This window comes from Salmo trutta, chromosome 17 (assembly GCF_901001165.1).
Source record: "Salmo trutta chromosome 17, fSalTru1.1, whole genome shotgun sequence".
NCBI lineage: Eukaryota > Metazoa > Chordata > Actinopteri > Salmoniformes > Salmonidae > Salmo > Salmo trutta.
The window spans coordinates 53,468,495-53,485,531 of NC_042973.1; the positions used below are offsets into that span (position 1 = coordinate 53,468,495).

The 17,037-nt window shown below is 40.0% G+C and overlaps 1 protein-coding gene across 2 annotated transcripts; it reads left to right on the forward strand.

Annotated features, from left to right (window-relative positions):
* The first annotated feature begins 5,062 nt into the window (after positions 1–5,062).
* LOC115152417 (HMG box-containing protein 1-like) lies at positions 5,063–14,045 on the forward strand. 2 transcript variants are annotated; one of them, XM_029697273.1, is made up of 12 exons: positions 5,063–5,136; positions 6,448–6,626; positions 6,815–7,001; positions 7,310–7,433; positions 7,866–7,977; positions 9,414–9,532; positions 9,643–9,799; positions 10,125–10,269; positions 10,440–10,727; positions 11,019–11,160; positions 12,265–12,330; positions 13,021–14,045. In XM_029697273.1, exons 2-11 carry the CDS (start codon positions 6,485–6,487, stop codon positions 12,286–12,288), a joined length of 1,440 nt encoding a protein of 479 aa, XP_029553133.1. In that variant the 5' UTR covers positions 5,063–5,136; positions 6,448–6,484; the 3' UTR covers positions 12,289–12,330; positions 13,021–14,045. The 2 variants fall into 2 exon arrangements, with proteins under 2 accessions (XP_029553133.1, XP_029553132.1); XM_029697272.1 differs by lacking the exon at positions 12,265–12,330 and having other exon boundaries at positions 5,069–5,131.
* The last annotated feature ends 2,992 nt before the right edge of the window (positions 14,046–17,037 follow it).

Consider the following 17,037-nt stretch of genomic DNA (forward strand, 5'->3'; position numbering starts at 1 on the left):
TAATGAGCTAGTTTATTTCCTTGTGTTTCTCATTTTAAATGTACAACATTAATTATTAAATGCAACTGTTCTCGTGTGCCAGTGAAACATAATAATATGCAGTTTTTAGCCATGACTTCAAGGACATTGATAATGTGTGTCCAAATGACACCCTATTCCCTACATAATGCACTGCTTTTGACCAGAGCCCTATGGGTCCTGGTCCAAAGTAGTGCACTATATAGGGAATAGGGTGCCATTTGGTACACAGACATAGTTATATTGTATTTATTGCTGTCTACCTCTACATAAATTGCAAACAACCTGTACCTTTTGGAAAACGTGCACAATGGTCCCCTGCTTTCTCAATAGCAGCCTCTTTCTCTGTCTCTCTGTCTCTCTCAATTAAACTCAATCCAAAGGGCTTTATTGGCATGAGAAACATATGTTTACATTGCCAAAGCAAGTGAAACAGATAATAAACAAAAATGAAATAAACAATCAGAAATGAGCAGTAACGTTACATTTACAAAAGTTTCAAAAGAATAGAGACATTTCAAATGTTATATTATGGCTATGTACAGTGTTGTAACAATGTGCAAATAGTTGAAGTACAAAACTGAAAATAAATAAACTGATAAATATGGGTTGTATTTACAATGGTGATTGTGATTCACTGGTTGCCCTTTTCTTGTGGCAACAGGTCACAAATATTGCTGCTGTGATGGATCACTGTGGTATTTCACCTAATAAAAATGTGATTTGTTTTCCAATTCTTTGTGGGTCTGTGTAATCTGAAGGAAATATGTGTTTCTAATACGGCAGCCTCTCTCAATAGCAAGGATGTTCCCACTGAGTCTGTACATAGTCAAAGCTTTTCTTAATTTTGGTCTAGTCACAGTGGCCAGGTATTCTACCACTGTGTACTCTCTGTTTAGGGCCAAATAGCATTCCAGTTTGCTCAGTTTTTTTATTAATTCTTTCCAGTGTGTCAAGTAATGATCTTTTTGTTTTCTCATGATTTGGTTAGGTCTAACTTGGCTTATACAGGAGGTATTTCACTAATCGTTTTTTAATGGTATAATTCTTTGTGCTGGCAGTGCTGTTGATTTTGTGAAGAAGGTCCACTACAGACTGGGAACTGGATATATCTGAGGAAATCCATTATTATTGGCTATTGTCGGTTATATCTAACTTTTCATTACAATAAAGAACAATTTTGTATTAAGAAGCTGCTACGCTCATTTCTTTTAGGTACTACACTCAAGATGACAATACTTATTAATGGCCAATATTAACTAATTTAAGTATTTGAGTTTCAAACATGAATGTCTAATTGCTGCTGGACTTGTCATGCAGGGCTCCCTTGCTAAATAAAACTCTCAATGGGACTCCCTCATAAAATAAAGGTTAAAAAAGTAAATAAAGGTAAAAAAATATAAATATGTTAACATTGCAGTGTATAAAACTTATGGTGAGCATCGAAGGGTGCAAAACTGTATCCGCCCAGTGTGGCTCGCTTGTGGGTGTGCTGGCAGCATATAGCAGCAAGTTCAGTTGTGCATCAAGACTGAGCATAGCAAGTTTGTATGAAGGTCTGGTTATTAAATGGGTAAATACTTTAATCCATCTCTATTTCATTAATTTATTCACAGGGAAATAATAATTTAACATTTTTAAATTATTAATAAAAATCTGGTTTAAAATCAGAAAAGGTATTTAATTGTTTATTTGCATATGATAGGCAAATTTGAAAAAATATAACATTATTGACACCTTGTCACCAAATGAATTTTACCTGCTAATATTAATATTTTTGGAGGGAGAGTAGGCTATTTGCTTATAAATAGTGATTTTATCCACCAGTGGTAGAAAAAGTACCTAATTGTCGTACTCAAGTAAAAGTCACCCAGTAAAATACTACTTGAGTAACAGTCTAAAATTATTTGGTTTTAAATGTACGTACTTAAGTATTAAAAGTAAATGTAATTGCAAAAATATACTTAAGTATCAAAAGTAAAAGTATAAATAAATAAACCAGGGGCACACTCCAACACTCAGATATTATTTACATACGAAGAATTTGTGTTTAGTGAGACCAGATCAGAGGCAGTAGAAACGACCAGGGATGTTCAATTGATAAGTGCATGAACTGGACCATTTTCCTTTCCTGCTAATCATTCAAAATGTACTTTGGGTGGAAAATGTATGGAGTAAAAAGTACATTATTTTCTTTAGGAACATAGTGAAGTAAAAGTTATAAAAAATATAAATAGTAAAGTAAAGTACAGATACCTCAAAAAACGACTTAAGTAGTCATTTAAAGTATTTTTACTTAAGTATTTTAAAGTATTTTTTACTTTCCATCATCAATTTAACACTGAGGAACCTCCTGACTATCTATCAACGGTGGAACCTGCGGCAATGGCGCTCCATGTGGGTTCACCCCATCTGATGTCCCACAGCCAGTATGGAGAGTACCAACATCTGGTGCAGGAGCTGCGGTTCGACGATGTGATGTTCCAGGGCTATTTCAGGCTTGATAAAGCCCAGTTCGATGAGCTGCTGTCCAGGATGGGACCTCGCATTGCAAGGGCAGACATGACATTTTGACGAGATATTTGTCCAGCTGAACTTCTCACCATTTGTTAAAGGTAAATATTGTCAATCAATTCTAGAATCCTGACATGTTACTATTGATCAATAAACATATAAGGAGTGAGACAATAGCCTATAAGAATAGATCAGAACAATAACAAATAACATTGTAACGCAAAATGTTTCAGAATTTACATTGGAAATATTCTTTATGGGATTAATTTACATGAAATGTGTATTGATTACATCTTTGAGGTTACTGATGCTACTGTGGTATTTATGCATTCATTTGTGATGCTATCCTTGATATGATCTTGCTTTTGTCACATGCTACACATGCTCATGTGTGTGCACATGCATCTATCTATCCAATGTTATCATGATTTGGTATAAGAGATATTATACTTTAGTAATCCTGTCACACTCTGATCTGTTTCACTGGTCTTTGTGATTTTCTTCACCCCCCTCCAGGTGTCGCCCATCTTCCCCATTATCCCCGGTGTATTTATACCTGTGTTCTCTGTTTGTCTGTTGCCAGTTCGTTTTGTTCGTCAAGTTTACCAGCGTTTTCCCCCTTGCCTCTGTCTTTTCTAAAATTCCTGTTTTCTAGTTTTTCCGGTTTTGACCTTTCTGTCTGCCCTGACCCTGAGCCTACCTGCCACCCTGTACCTTGTCCCACTACCCTGGACTATTGACCGCTGCCTGCCCTGACCCTGAGACTGCCTGCTGTTCTGTATATTTTGGACTGACCTGGATCACTGATCTCTGTCTGCCCTTGACTTGTCATTTTGCCTGCCCCCTGTTCTGGTAATACACTTTTGATACTTCGACACTTTCTGCATCTGGGTCTTCACTGAAACGTGATAAATCCACAATGACCTGGTGATGTATAAATGTCTAATAAGGACATTATCTTCCATATTCCTACAGATACCTTGTAACTGGAGAGTCCTTCAAAGCGATTGCCTACAGTTACTGTGTAGGGCACTGCACGGTTGGGTGCATCGTCGTGAGTGGGAATTCATGCCTGTCCCAACCAAGGACGACTGGACAGCCATCGCTGCTGACTTTGAAGAAGGGCAGAACTTTACTCATTATCTGGGAACAGTGAATGTCAAGTATGTGGTCCTGCATAAATACTTATTTCCCTCATTAAAATGCAAATCATTTTATAACATTTTTGACATGCATTTTTCTGGATTTTTTGTTTTTGTAATTCTGTCTCTCACTGTTCAAATAAACCTACCATTAAAATTATAGACTGATCATTTCTTTGTCAGTGGGCAAACGTACAAAATCAGCAGGGGATCAAATACTTTTTTCCCTCACTGTAGATGCCATTCCCTCAGGTGTTGCTTTATTATTCAGGAACGTGTCAAGACCTGATCCTCAGAACCTACCTGCAATTGACCCTGTTGACTCATCAGTAGGAAAGATTTGTTTCTCTTTTGGTCCATTCAACAGAGCGATACAAACCTTGTTTCAGCAGGATGTTGTATCTATACCTTATGTCATGCCTTATTGGAATGGATTTATTGATAATATCTGTTGGAAAAATGTTTGGATTTTGCCACACACATACCTACTTAACAAAATTAAGGAAGTTTCCTTTAGAATTATTCATAAATATTATCTTGTCAACCACTATATGAAGAAGTTTAAGGAAAACATCAACTCAGATTGCTCCTTTTGTAATGACCACCCAGAAACAGTGTTGCATCTTTTTTGGCATTGTATTCATGCAAGAAAACTGTGGCAAGACATCAGTAGATTTATAATTGAACACATTTATGAAGGTCTTCCACTATTGTGGAGAGATGTACTGCTTGGATTCTTTACCGACGATAGGAATAACCTCAAACGTTTTTGTGTAATTCATTTCATTATTCTTTTGGCCAAATTTCATATTCACAAATGTAAATTTACAAAAAAAACACATTTTCTTACCCTACAAAAAGAAATTGAACTTTATTTTAAGACAATTAAATATTCTAGTAACAAAAAAGCTGTTAGAATTATAAGTGTATGTGTGTCCCTTAAGGTCCTTGTGTAATGTGATATTGTACCCCCTAGCTCAATTGTCCATTGTATATTATCCATATATACTTGTGTTCCCTCATGTACTTCCTGTATTGATTTGTTGTTAATAAAAAATAAAATAAAATTAAAAAATTAAAAAAAGACAATACCGTATTTGGATCTCCTCATAACATGCAAGCCTTTGTTAAAATGAATTCAGACAATTTTGATATTACACTGTTAATCAACAGAGATAATATAAGAACATTCCTGTGAGTTTCAATAACAAAGGATTAACTGTATTCTCCTTGTTATGACCAATCATCTGTTTCTGGGAAATAACGGACGTGCACATTCAACCAATGGGCGTTTGATTAACAAACCAAACCAGGCCCTTTTAGTACCGTCATGAACCCACCAATAACGATTAGAGATTAACTTTACTGACGTTTTTATCCACCAATAGATGACCTGTTTTGGAAATATTCCTTCCCACCCCTTCAATGAATGCCAGAGAGTTACTTGATGGCGACAGGTTTGGTAAAATAACAGATTTCTAAGAAACTAAAGTTTAACTAATCTTGAGAAATAAGCAGTGTAATTTTATTTATTCAGTGCGTATAGTTTGGTGGAGTGGAACAGTTGTCATTCGACTGTTCGATGTCGATTGACAATTTATTCTAGACAGATTTTGTTCATTGTTATGTTTGTTATTTTGGTTGTAACATTAGCCTGCTAGGCTAGCAGGCTTGCTAGATATTCATTAATATAGTGACAAAGACAGCCTGCTTTCAAAGTAGTAAAACAATGTTTCAGGAAAAAACTTAGGACTGAATGTACATTTTCGGTTCATTCATTTGACAATCTCGAACACTGCAAGCGGTGTCGTGTCTGAACTTGTTGACATTCTTTTTTTTACAAGTGAGCTTGGTTATTTTCTAGCTGTTAGACAAGAAAGCATATTCCCTTGTGACAACACTCAACACAATAACAGATTGCATTATAGAAAAAAGTAATTGGACAGTTGGCTATAGGCTTATGTCAACTTTTCACATTTCTAAGAGTAATAAGTGTCATTCTATGTTTTAGCTAGTTTTCCAAGAATCAAAATGTCAAGAAATAAATTGCGCAAGATTAGTTATCGGATATCTAGAAAGCCATTCATCGCCTAACATTAGATATCATTTTAACTTTACAATTTAAGTTTCTACGATAACCTAAAAGAATGGCTACATTTCATTTGGCCACAGCTACGAAGCAGAAAGCTTGTTCTTGTCTTCAGCTGATCCTTTATAATGTAGCCTACATTGCTCAGACTAGATGGCATGACACGTTGATATTTCTCAACTCGCTTTATCTATGAAATAATATTGCTTTTTTCTCTCGATATTTTGTGAATTTTTGTATGATCATAACAGCGTTATTGACCAGTGCTTGTTACGCAGTTATGAATGAATGAGCTCTGGTGCGCATGCGCGAAGTTCCCAAAGTTTATAAACAAGGGCTGCACGCATATGGTCACATGACTGTTCTTTATCTAGTCCACACAGATATGGAGGCTTTTTATCCCCTATGTAATGACCTGCAGATTTGATTGAATTTATTATGGCCATAATGTGATATTGCCACAGGAAATGGGGATTTGTGATTGTAGAATAATGCAGTCATCTATACTTTTTTAACCAGTGCTTTTTATTTTATTATTCACCTATTCATATTCAATGCAAACATAAATTACATAGGCCTAGCATTTAACCAAATAATTCAAAGCATATTAATTCATAATTGTGTATGTTTTATATATACCTGTTGTGGTCAGATTCTGAAATTGTAATTTATCATTGTCTCCAGTGGCTGTCTACAGACTTGCCAGCTGACATGGTGTAATATGTTATGGGAAGTTAATAAGACTGAACAAGTTGAGGAAAACAAGATGGATGCAAATAGAATGGAAGACTCCTTTGATCTTCTGAAATGCAATGAGGCTCTGTCCTCATCACCTGGTTGCCCCCCTACTCCCATGGAGTATGGTAAATATCTGACATAACACACACACACACACACACACACACACACACACACACACACACACACACAGTATACAGGTATAAATCTGCAATGTAAAGTGTTACCATAAAGGACAGGAATTTTCTATTTAATTATATTCTGAACACTTATAAGCACAACCCTGACCAACCTCACTCCCCTCCCGCTCCAGATGACCTGCCAGAGCTGCAGGAGGTAGAGGAGAACCAGTCCTCTCCGGTGCTGTTCCATGTGGGAACTGGGGTGTCACATCAGGAGTGTATAGCTGGTTACCCTCACACCAATTGGCTGACTGAGCTGGCTAACATCGCCACCAGCCCTCAGAGCCCCCTACTGCAGGAGCCTCCTCCCATCAAGAGGTACCTGTTGTGTTTAGGGGTTGACAACGCATATGCACACTAATTTACTGTAGCATACACACATGTGGTACACAATACACATGAATGTCACACAAAGGCACGTGGTACACATACACATACACACACAGACAGACACACAGACAGAGCCACACATCAACAAAGCATTAGGTTGATGTTTGATATATTGAATTTGATATGTATATCTGTATTTCTCCTTATCAGGTCGTCTCATGGACGGGCAAAGTGATGGTGTTAGATTGTTAATGTATTGATAATTAATATGTATTTCTCTTTATTCCTCTCATCAGGTCGTCTCCTATGCACATCTTTGCCACCAGTCGTAGTTTACATTCTTACGCCCGACCTCCCCTGGCCAGCAGTGCACCCAGCCCCTCTAGGGGTCACCTTAGGGAGCGCAGCAGACGTGTCAGAGTACGACCTTTCACCATTTACCTTTCAGTTCAGTTCAACCATTTCCTGTGTGTGGACCCTATCACCCTCTCCACTCCTATACTGAATTAATTAATAAAATGTTTTTGTACGTGTCACGTCATCTAGACTGTCTACTACAAGATTATGTATGACCATTAGTGTTCATTGTGGTCAATTCCATTTTAGTTTAGTCAATTCAGGAAGTAAACTGAAATCCCTCACTGAAATTCTAATTTTCTCTCTATGGATTAGAAATTCATTGAGGAATTTCCTTATTGAACTGAATTGAGGTGGCATTGGCCAACCCTGATGGGCATGCTTCATTCAGGGCAATGTAACTGTTCTATAACTCTGCGACAACACTGCAATTTATGACGTGCTAATCACCTGTTTTGTAATATGTTTTTCTTTGTTTGAACATCCCCCATTCAGGCTAGCAGTGAGTCAGAGTCTGGTGTGTTCTCTATGTCATCCTTCTCTGATGATGAGGACATGGGTTGGTCTAACTCCTGGCCCTCAACTGCCTGGCACTGTTTCCTGAAAGGTATGGACACACGCACGCACACACACACACACACACACACACACACACACACACACACACACAGACACACACATACACAGAGAGAAATGGATAAGCTTTTCCTAGAATTATGACCTTGAGTGTGTTTACCTTTTCCTTGTGGAAAAAGCCTAGCTAACACATTGATAACAAGTGGCTGTGCAGTCTGGATTCAGGACTGTATCAGGCAACATATCACAGATCCTGTGGCATGGAATGGATGAAAGAGAACTTCCTCCATTTGATCAGTAGCAAGATTGAGGCTATGCTTATTGGGACACCCAAGCAGGTCATCAGTGCTGGAAACATCTGCCCTACAATCAATGGCTAGGCTGTCCACTGTCATCTCCAACCTAGGAGTCAAGTTTGATCCTTCTCTGTCCTTCGATGCCCACATAAAACAAGTATGTAAAACATAGTTATTCCATTTGTCCGGGTCATACCATCTCCCAGCCAGATACAGAGAAACTCATCCATGCCTTCATCTTCTCTCTGATCAACTACGGCAATGTGCTGTTTGGGAGCCTCCCAGCTATCACTACAGAGGCTCCAACTAATCCAGAACAGTGCTGCCAGGGTCCTAACCAAGACCAAGAAGTCAGACCACATTACAACGATCCTGGACCAACTCCACTAGCTACCGGTCAATAACAGGATCGATTTCAAAGTCATCATGCTTATATTTAAATCCTTGAATGGATTGAGCCCGACCTACATCAGCGACCTCATCTCAATCAGCGAGCCACTACGCACTCTCCGCTCCAGCCACTCCCTACTGTTTCAAGTCCCCAAGACACGTCTCCGAACTATGGGGGACCGAGCCTTCTGCTCCCTTGCCCCTCGCCTATGGAATGCTCTTCCTGACCATTTGAGAGCCGCTCCATCACTCAGAACTTTTAAAATGGGTCTTATTAAAACCCACTTCTCTAGACACAGTCTTTTTCATTGTCCTAATCCCAAACTAAAATGTATTTAGCAACTAGCCTACTATTGCTATTTTACCTGCCTTGTTTCTAAATGTATGTTGTTTTTATTGTATATCACTTGTTTTTTTCCTCAGTAGAGCTTTGCGATAACTCTGTAATGAAAAGTGTTATATTAAATATATTCTTTTTTTAAGCCTGTGTTTACTCCGTTGTATAAATGTACCTGTTTCCTCTGTGTGAGTTGCTAACTTAATCCAGAGTGAACATAAATTCATAGGGAAATATCAGCCTCTGGTGTTTAGACAGCAGTATGACAGGCCAATACTGTTTGTACTTCTTTGTAAGTAAGGATGTATCAATAAGAAGCATCAAAAGTCAAGTCTCAAGGCAAGAAGAAAAATCTGTCTCTCTATCTATCTGTCTCTCTCTCTCTCTCTCTCTCTCTCTCTTACTCTATTTGACTAAATGTTTTGCTGTTATCCTCCTATTCAGGCACCCGGCTGCGGTTCCACAGGGGTTCTAACAAGGAGTGGCAAGAGGCTGAGGACCTGGGAGACTCTGATGACGTGTCAGATGATGATGAGAGAATAATGCCGTCCACCGCCCGAAAGGTAGCAAAATGTTTTACAGCGGGGAAAAAAAAGAAGTCCAGCTAGTCCCTCCCTGTTTGTTTGTTTTCTTCCGTTTGATGCCTTATGAACATGCCTTGATTGATTTACAGAGCTACGGTTCGGAAGGTCTGAAGCTAGTGGCCCACGAGGAGAACGTGTCATACGGCCAGGCTGTCCTCAAACTCACCTTTGACCCCGGCTCGCCAGAAGATGGACTCTTAACGGCAGAGTGCAGATTTGATCACCCCTTCTTTGTGAAAAACAAAGGTAAAAGAACTAAATGTCTTTGAATTGTTAACAAGATAACTGAATCAGTTAAGGGAACATGGCGAACTGGAACTGCATGCAAATGATAAATGCAGGCGCTATTAATCTGAAGTCCGGAAGTTCTAGCTATCATCAGATTGATTAAGCAAATGTTCAGCTCTTGATGTTCCATGGAAGCGGATAGGCCTATTGGTAGGATAATCTTTGAGACTTTATGGGCGATAGGGCCTTATAGTACAGGCCAGATTTACATCTTGGACAGGTTCACATATTTTTTGTGTATTTAAAAAAAAAAATTACAACTCCATGTCTCTTCCTGTCCCAGGCTGGTCCTCGTTCTATCCCAGCCTGACGGTGGTGCAGCACGGTATCCCCTGCTATGAGATGCAGGTGGGGGACCTATGTCTTCCTCCAGGTCACAGAGACTCCATAAACTGTGACGACTCTGTTGTCTTCGACACCTTCAGGAGGTACAGAATAATGCCAATGTTAAACAAAAATGTCTGCACACTGGTATATGCTCCCGAGGGCTTAGTTTATTCAGACAATATCAATGCCTCAGTATGACACAGTAGATACGATTTTGGTGAAATGATATAAATTGTATTAATCTCCCCTCTCTCTTTATATCTCTCTCCAGTTATGACTTCACCCCTCTGGACTCTTCAGCTGTGTATGTGCTGAGCAGCATGGCCAGGCAGCGTAGGACCTCCCAGTCCAGCAGTGGCGCTGTCTCCCCTGACCCAGAGAAACTCTCCAGTTCCTCCCACCCCTCCTCCACCAGCAAATCAAACAGGAGCAATACCTCAGGGACGGCCCCTGGCGGGGCCACGCCCACCAAATGCAAGCGGCCAATGAACGCCTTCATGCTCTTCGCTAAGAAGTACAGGTTGGAGTACACACAGATGTACCCTGGGAAGGATAACAGGTGGGTAGGCAGACCAAACGTGTGTGTGTGCATGCGTGTAAAATGTAATTTTCTGGGGGGGATGGTCAGTAGTACATCCATCCTGTTCTGACAAATTGTTTACAAAATGAAAGGATCTCTATGTTAGGAACGTCTCTGAGTAGACTATTGCTTTAGACCAGAGCCACAGGTAGGATTACAGTAGCAGAGAAAAGAGTGTTGTCTCTCACAGTAATTAATAAAGTTCCACACACATGAGTGACTGAATGAATTACGGTATAAATTATAGTATGTCCTTGTGTCCCTATATAGAGCCATCAGTGTGATCCTGGGTGATAAGTGGAAGAAGATGAAGAACGAGGAGAGGAGGATGTACACCATAGAGGCCAAGGCTCTGGCTGACGAGCAGAAGAGACTCAACCCTGACTGCTGGAAACGCAAGAGAACCAACTCAGTAAGTTCATCACACTGACCACGTTTGCATGCAGACCAATTTTCCCTTATTATTCTGGATACTCAAGTATTCAGTTTTCGAGTTGACACACAAACATCATATCCCATTTACAATAACCCGAAAAGCTTTTATCCTGGCTGTAAGAAAGCCGGATAAGATGCCTGGGATATGCTGATCTTAGACTGGATACTGTGGCATGTAAACATCTTATCCCATTTACTGTGTTTTTTTGCGGTCTGTGTAGGCTCATTTTCGCATATCATGGATGTTGTGTGATGATGTTTTTATCAGATTGTCAAACAAATCACTTCAAAAAGTAGGCTACCTTCGCAGTATGATACACCATAATTCCATAATAATACGTTTTGCTGATACTCCGTACTGGCCCGTAAAGCCTACTGGCTACTTTCACCCCTAATTTAGACAACTTTCTGCTTATAATTTCTGACATTTGGTAGGCCATATTATAATTTCCGACATTTGGTAGACCATTTGTTTGTCAACTACAGTATAGTTAGATACATGCAGCTTCTCTTTTGTCATAACTTGTTACCCAAAAAGACTAAATAAAGTAGTGCTCACCAGAATAATGTCTTACATTGATAAAATGAATGTGTTAGTAACCTAATTAATACTGGTAAAGTTGTCTGTTTCGTTTAGGGACCGGGGAGAAAACGCAAAAACGCAAAAACTCCTAAACAGTGGAATGATTGGTCCTGTGCAAAATGTACAAATGCCATCAGTTTGACCGGTTTTAAGGAAATGAAAAGCTGTGAAAACGATGAAACCTTTCTGATAAGGCTTCAGTTCGTTTTGGGAACATATTTTATGTTGTTGAAGTACTGTCTGCTTGCATAACAGTGTCAAAGATAACATTACACGCACATTCACATTTTCTGAGATGCTGAAAGAAAGAAATCATATTTCTCCGCTCCTCAAGACAAAATTAACATTTGTTGTATCATTTTACTGCAAGAAATGCATAATTCTGTAGGAGTTACGAGCTACTATCCGGAATACTGTGCGCATGTAAACGTGGTCACTTATCATAAAGAACTCAGTAAGGTGTAATAGGCATGACACTGATCTGCTCTTATTTCGAAGGCCCAATTTCTGTCCTGGACATAAGGTCCTGAGCGAGATTCAAACCCTCTGGTTTAAACCAACACGGTAAGGACTGATCATAAAGTTCCAACTGAAGTCATCCAGGTATATATTTTACCAAATCCAGGGCTTAGCTAAAACAAATAGTGATAATGTAAAGTCACAGATTTATAAAACCTATAGGGCACACTGCCACAAATGTCACAGCAGCCTATCAATGGAAAGATAGGAGGTGCACACTAGGTATTATAACGCTGTGTGTAAGTTCTGAGCATGCTTTAAAGGCTCAGTACACAAAAAATTCTGTTTTCCTTTGTATGATATTAACAGCTGGTTAAACGAACACTGTGAAAGTGTTAAACAATGTGATCAGTGTTATTTCCTGATAGTTTCTGTTTGAAAATACAATCTACATAGGATGTTCTAATCAGCAGGTTTGCATGGGCGGGAGTTTCGGCTTTCCATGGTGACATCACCATGCAGTAAATTGGTTAATAGACCAATTACAAAGACTTCCAAAACTCTCTGCCAATAACAGCTAGTTTTCAGTTTTCCCTTCCCCACTCAGACCACTCTCAGACAGTCCTAGCAAAATTACTGCTTGAGAAATTATTTTTTGCTAAGCTATTTTTGCCAATTTTAATGTAAATCTATTAGAGTAAGGTACTTAATTGTTAACCAGAAATTATTTGATATTGACATAAAAACGCCTGCATTGGGCCTTTACCCTCCATCTCTCTCTTTCTCTCTCCTCAGGGGTCCCAGCACCAATAGATGGTCTATGACCTTCAGACACTGGTGTGTGTGGCATGGCGAGGTCAGAGGTCAAAGGTGAACAGACCGACCAGGCGACCCCACTAGTCTCTCTAGCCTGGTCCCAGATCTGTTTGTGCTGTATAGCCAACTATGGTCGTTGGACCATAAGACAGCACAAACAGACCTGGAACCAGGCTACTCTCTCTCTCTGCTCACCTGTCAAATTGATGAGACATAACTGTGATGCTGAATACACATTATAGATAGGCCTACAAGACAAAACGACAACTATGAACTATATATTAAAAAGCAGGTAATCTAGTGTATGTAACCATGCTTATATTTTCTTACATTTTAAAATGACAAGAGATGCCTTTTTATTCCTCTATAAAAAAAAAGGAAATGCTCAGTTTTATTTCTTCAGGTAATTTCGTATTTCGAGGCATGACACCTTGAGATCAGGGTTGCAAAATTCCGGTAACTTTCCAAAGATTCCCCAGGTTTTCCAGAAATTCAGGTTGAAAGATTCTCAGAATCAGGAGGGTATAAGCAAGAAATCCAGAATCCTCCAACCAGAAAACCTGAGAATTTTGTTAGAGTTACTGGAAATTGACAACCCTACTTGAGACCCAGTGGTGCTAAGTTCGGTTAAGGAAGGAGGAACAGTGATACAAAAGTTATATTTTTAATTGTAAAATAAATAAGGGGGATTTTAAATAGCTTTGGTGACACTTTATTTTAAGGGTCCATAATAAAGCATTTATAAGGCATTTACAAACCGCTTGCTCATCATTTATTAATCATGCAGAAATGTCTACCAATGGCATGTCCATCTTTTTGTGAGAAATTACACTGGTCACTCAAAATATTTATAAAATATTCATAAAGTATAAATAGTGCTCACTTTAAGGACTGCAAAAATACTTTACTAATTATTAGTAAATGGTTTATAAATGTGGGCGTAATGATTAATAAATGGTGAACACACAATTTATAAATGCCTTATTAAATGTTTTAATACGGAACTTTAAAATTGTGTTTTTTCTCTTCTCAGCTGCAGTTCATATTGATTTATATTTGTACAACTCAATATATTGCACAGATTGATAAAGCCTTTCATGCATTGTATCATACAGTACATGACCAAAAGTATTTGGGCACCTGCTCGTCGAACATCTCATTCCAAAATCATGGGCATTAATATGGAGTTGGCCATCCTTTGCTGATATAACAGCCTCCACTCTTCTGGGAACGCTTTCCACTAGATGTTGGAACATTGCTGCAGGGTCAATTTTTTTTATTGAACCTTTATTTAACTACGCAAGTCAGTTAAGAACAAATTCTTATTTACAATGACGGCCTACATTGGCCAAACCCGGACGAAGCTGGGCCAATTGTGTGCCTTGCCTAGTCTGGCATTGTCTTGTTTTGATCTCAGTTTTTGTTTAGTTTCTACAATTGTAAAGCGACTTTGGGTCATTGAAAGTGCTATATAAGTCCCATGTATTATTATTATTATTATTACTCTCAGAAGGACCAACCAAAAGCGTCTGTTGGAGACACAGGTAGAGTGGCAAATGAGCTGAGCCCCCTTAACTCCTTATAAGGAACCACTCTCCCGCCCTCTGGTCATTCTCAAGCATGCTTCTCCTCCTCACACTCTTGTGAGCAGTGAAATGCTGTGATACATCTCACTCATATCAGAGAACCAGGGTTACGAAAGTAACCTTAAGTTATCTTTCTAATACTAATTTCAATGTATCACATACTGTATGGTGATATGGCCAACTCTCGTATCGCAACTATGCTCACCGAAGCCAGGGTAGTCCCAACATCAGCAACCCTCAGAGGCTCCGAAGCTAAGGAAGTGTGCATGCAAGAAGGTGCAGAAACAAGCTGTTGGGAAAACTTCATAACAAAGTGAGGGGAAGCCCAAAACATGGTGCGCAAATCTCAGTTTAATGAGATATGTCTCTTTCGAGGGTGGTAACCAAATTATTGAAAGCATTACACCCTTTCCTGAGCCTTCGTTCAATCCAAGTAGATGCGCAATGCGTGTACTGGACAACAACAGGAACGCCCTTCTGGGGAAGGCGACAGACGAAAAACCATAGGCTCCAAGGTGCGACAAAATTAAATTGTCGACCTGGACCAAAGGATGGGGTTAGGTATAGGGTTAGCCTGAAAAACCCTGGGGCAGAATGTGGGTGTGAACAGTGGCTGGTAGAGCACTGTCCACACACTCACTTTAGGGATGCCAAAGGCAGTAGTAAAGCAACAGATGGAGGAATATTGCTTCTCAGCGGCTAGTAGCGGCTGTGAAAGAATCTTAAGCACAATAGACATGTCCCAGGTTGAGTAATCTCATCCCTAGGCTATTGCGTACGGCGCAATATAAGCCTGGGATATCAACGATTCAAAGTTGGCCTTAGTGGGAGTGACCATAGAATTCTATGGTAGTGACCTACTGAGTAATGTATTTTTCATCATTTAATTTTGGAGAATCACATGACTGCGAAGAGTGGGGAGGGTTAAGGGGAAGGTGTTGTGGGTGACGATTGGTTGGTAGATTAAGCCGATTAAGCCAATGCCTATGCAATGGGAGTTTCTCCTGTTCTTTCTGTATTGGCTAACGAAGGCCAACAAGTTTGACGCGTTGGTCCACCAGACCTTTTGCGCATTTGTGAGGAAGTGTCTGAGAATGAGATTACAGGACGAGCTAAAGGCTTAGAGACTGGGCGTAAGGGATGTGTCTTCCCCCTATAAACAACACAACAGTTAGGATAAACTCTATTTCTGTCAGGGCCTGGGCAGGCCGAGAAAGCGGCTAGAGGACCTTAACAATGAAGAAACCTTCTCTCTGTCCAAAAAAGTCCTGCAAGGAGTGTAAGACCATGGAACACAGAGTGTAGGACGAAACGATCTGTTTAGTCACCACTTCTGTAAAACAGAGAGCATGCATAAAGAGTCAAAGACCTGCATTCCTTTCCTTAAAATGTTTTTAATGTATTTTTTTAATATATCACCAGCTATGCCCCGAGAGAGTAAAGAATTGCTTTGTTTGCTAGGGTATAAACCCTGCATGCCAATAGCTGCCAGGACTGGTTGTGAGTAGGGTATAACTGCTGCCCCGAAAGTCACTGGCCATCGAGGGGCTCGAAGATGAGGGGGAGGCCCTATTCCCTTGCTCTATGTAGACGGAAAAGGGAGGGTAGGCAACATAGGAGGAAAAGCATACGACATCCCTCTATTTCATTGGTTTGTCAGCTTTCCCACCCCAAATGGCGTGGTCACCGTTTTTGGGATGGGGTCTCCCATGGCCCTCACTGGGTCTTCGCTTCTATCAAGGTGCAGCAAGTCAGTCCGGATAGACGTGGGAAGCGGGCTCTCTCTAGACAGAGCAGGCATGTATCTGAAGGAAGAACTATTCAAAATCCTGTTTTCATAATTATGCATTCATAATTCGGGGCAGTAGGACAGCTATGTGACTGGTATATGTTGTCCCTGCACCATGGAGGAGGGTTGTCAAGAGCGAAGATATATCCTCATTCACTCGCTCCCGTAAGATGGGGAGGCAGAGCGGGCAGTGGCCCAGTTGCGTGAACCAATCGCAGTAAAACGGGACAAGGAAAAGCAGAAGGTGTCTGGGGCTCTGACGCCAAAAAATAAGTATTTATTATACTGACTGATCTCTAATTCAATGGAGAGTATTCTCCATAAAAGAGCCAAGTCATCTTTAACATTTACCATGTAGAGGAAAAAGGCCCCTCGGAACCTAAAAGGGTTGAGGGGGTTTCACAAAGATAATATAGTTAGAGTTCCCCTGCATTGTTGTCTTGAGCGGTTGTGCCCTCTGCCGGGAAAGCTGGAGCGGCGCATCTCAGAGCTGGTTTGACTGTGATTGCTCGCGCAATAACATAGGCAAAAAGGCCATAGGCAAGGGGAAAAGGGCCACAGTGGATGTAAAAAGACAGATTTGCCGTCCTGTTCTGTGTGTCGGTGAGTCCGGAGGGAGGG

Coding starts and splice junctions, on each gene's coding strand:
- LOC115152417 (XM_029697272.1), top strand. CDS start 5,100: ATGAATGCCAGAGAGTTACTTGATGGCGACAG. Junction 7,434..7,865: donor AGCGCAGCAGACGTGTCAGA/GTACGACCTTTC, acceptor TCCCCCATTCAG/GCTAGCAGTGAGTCAGAGTC. Junction 7,978..9,413: donor CTGGCACTGTTTCCTGAAAG/GTATGGACACAC, acceptor CCTCCTATTCAG/GCACCCGGCTGCGGTTCCAC.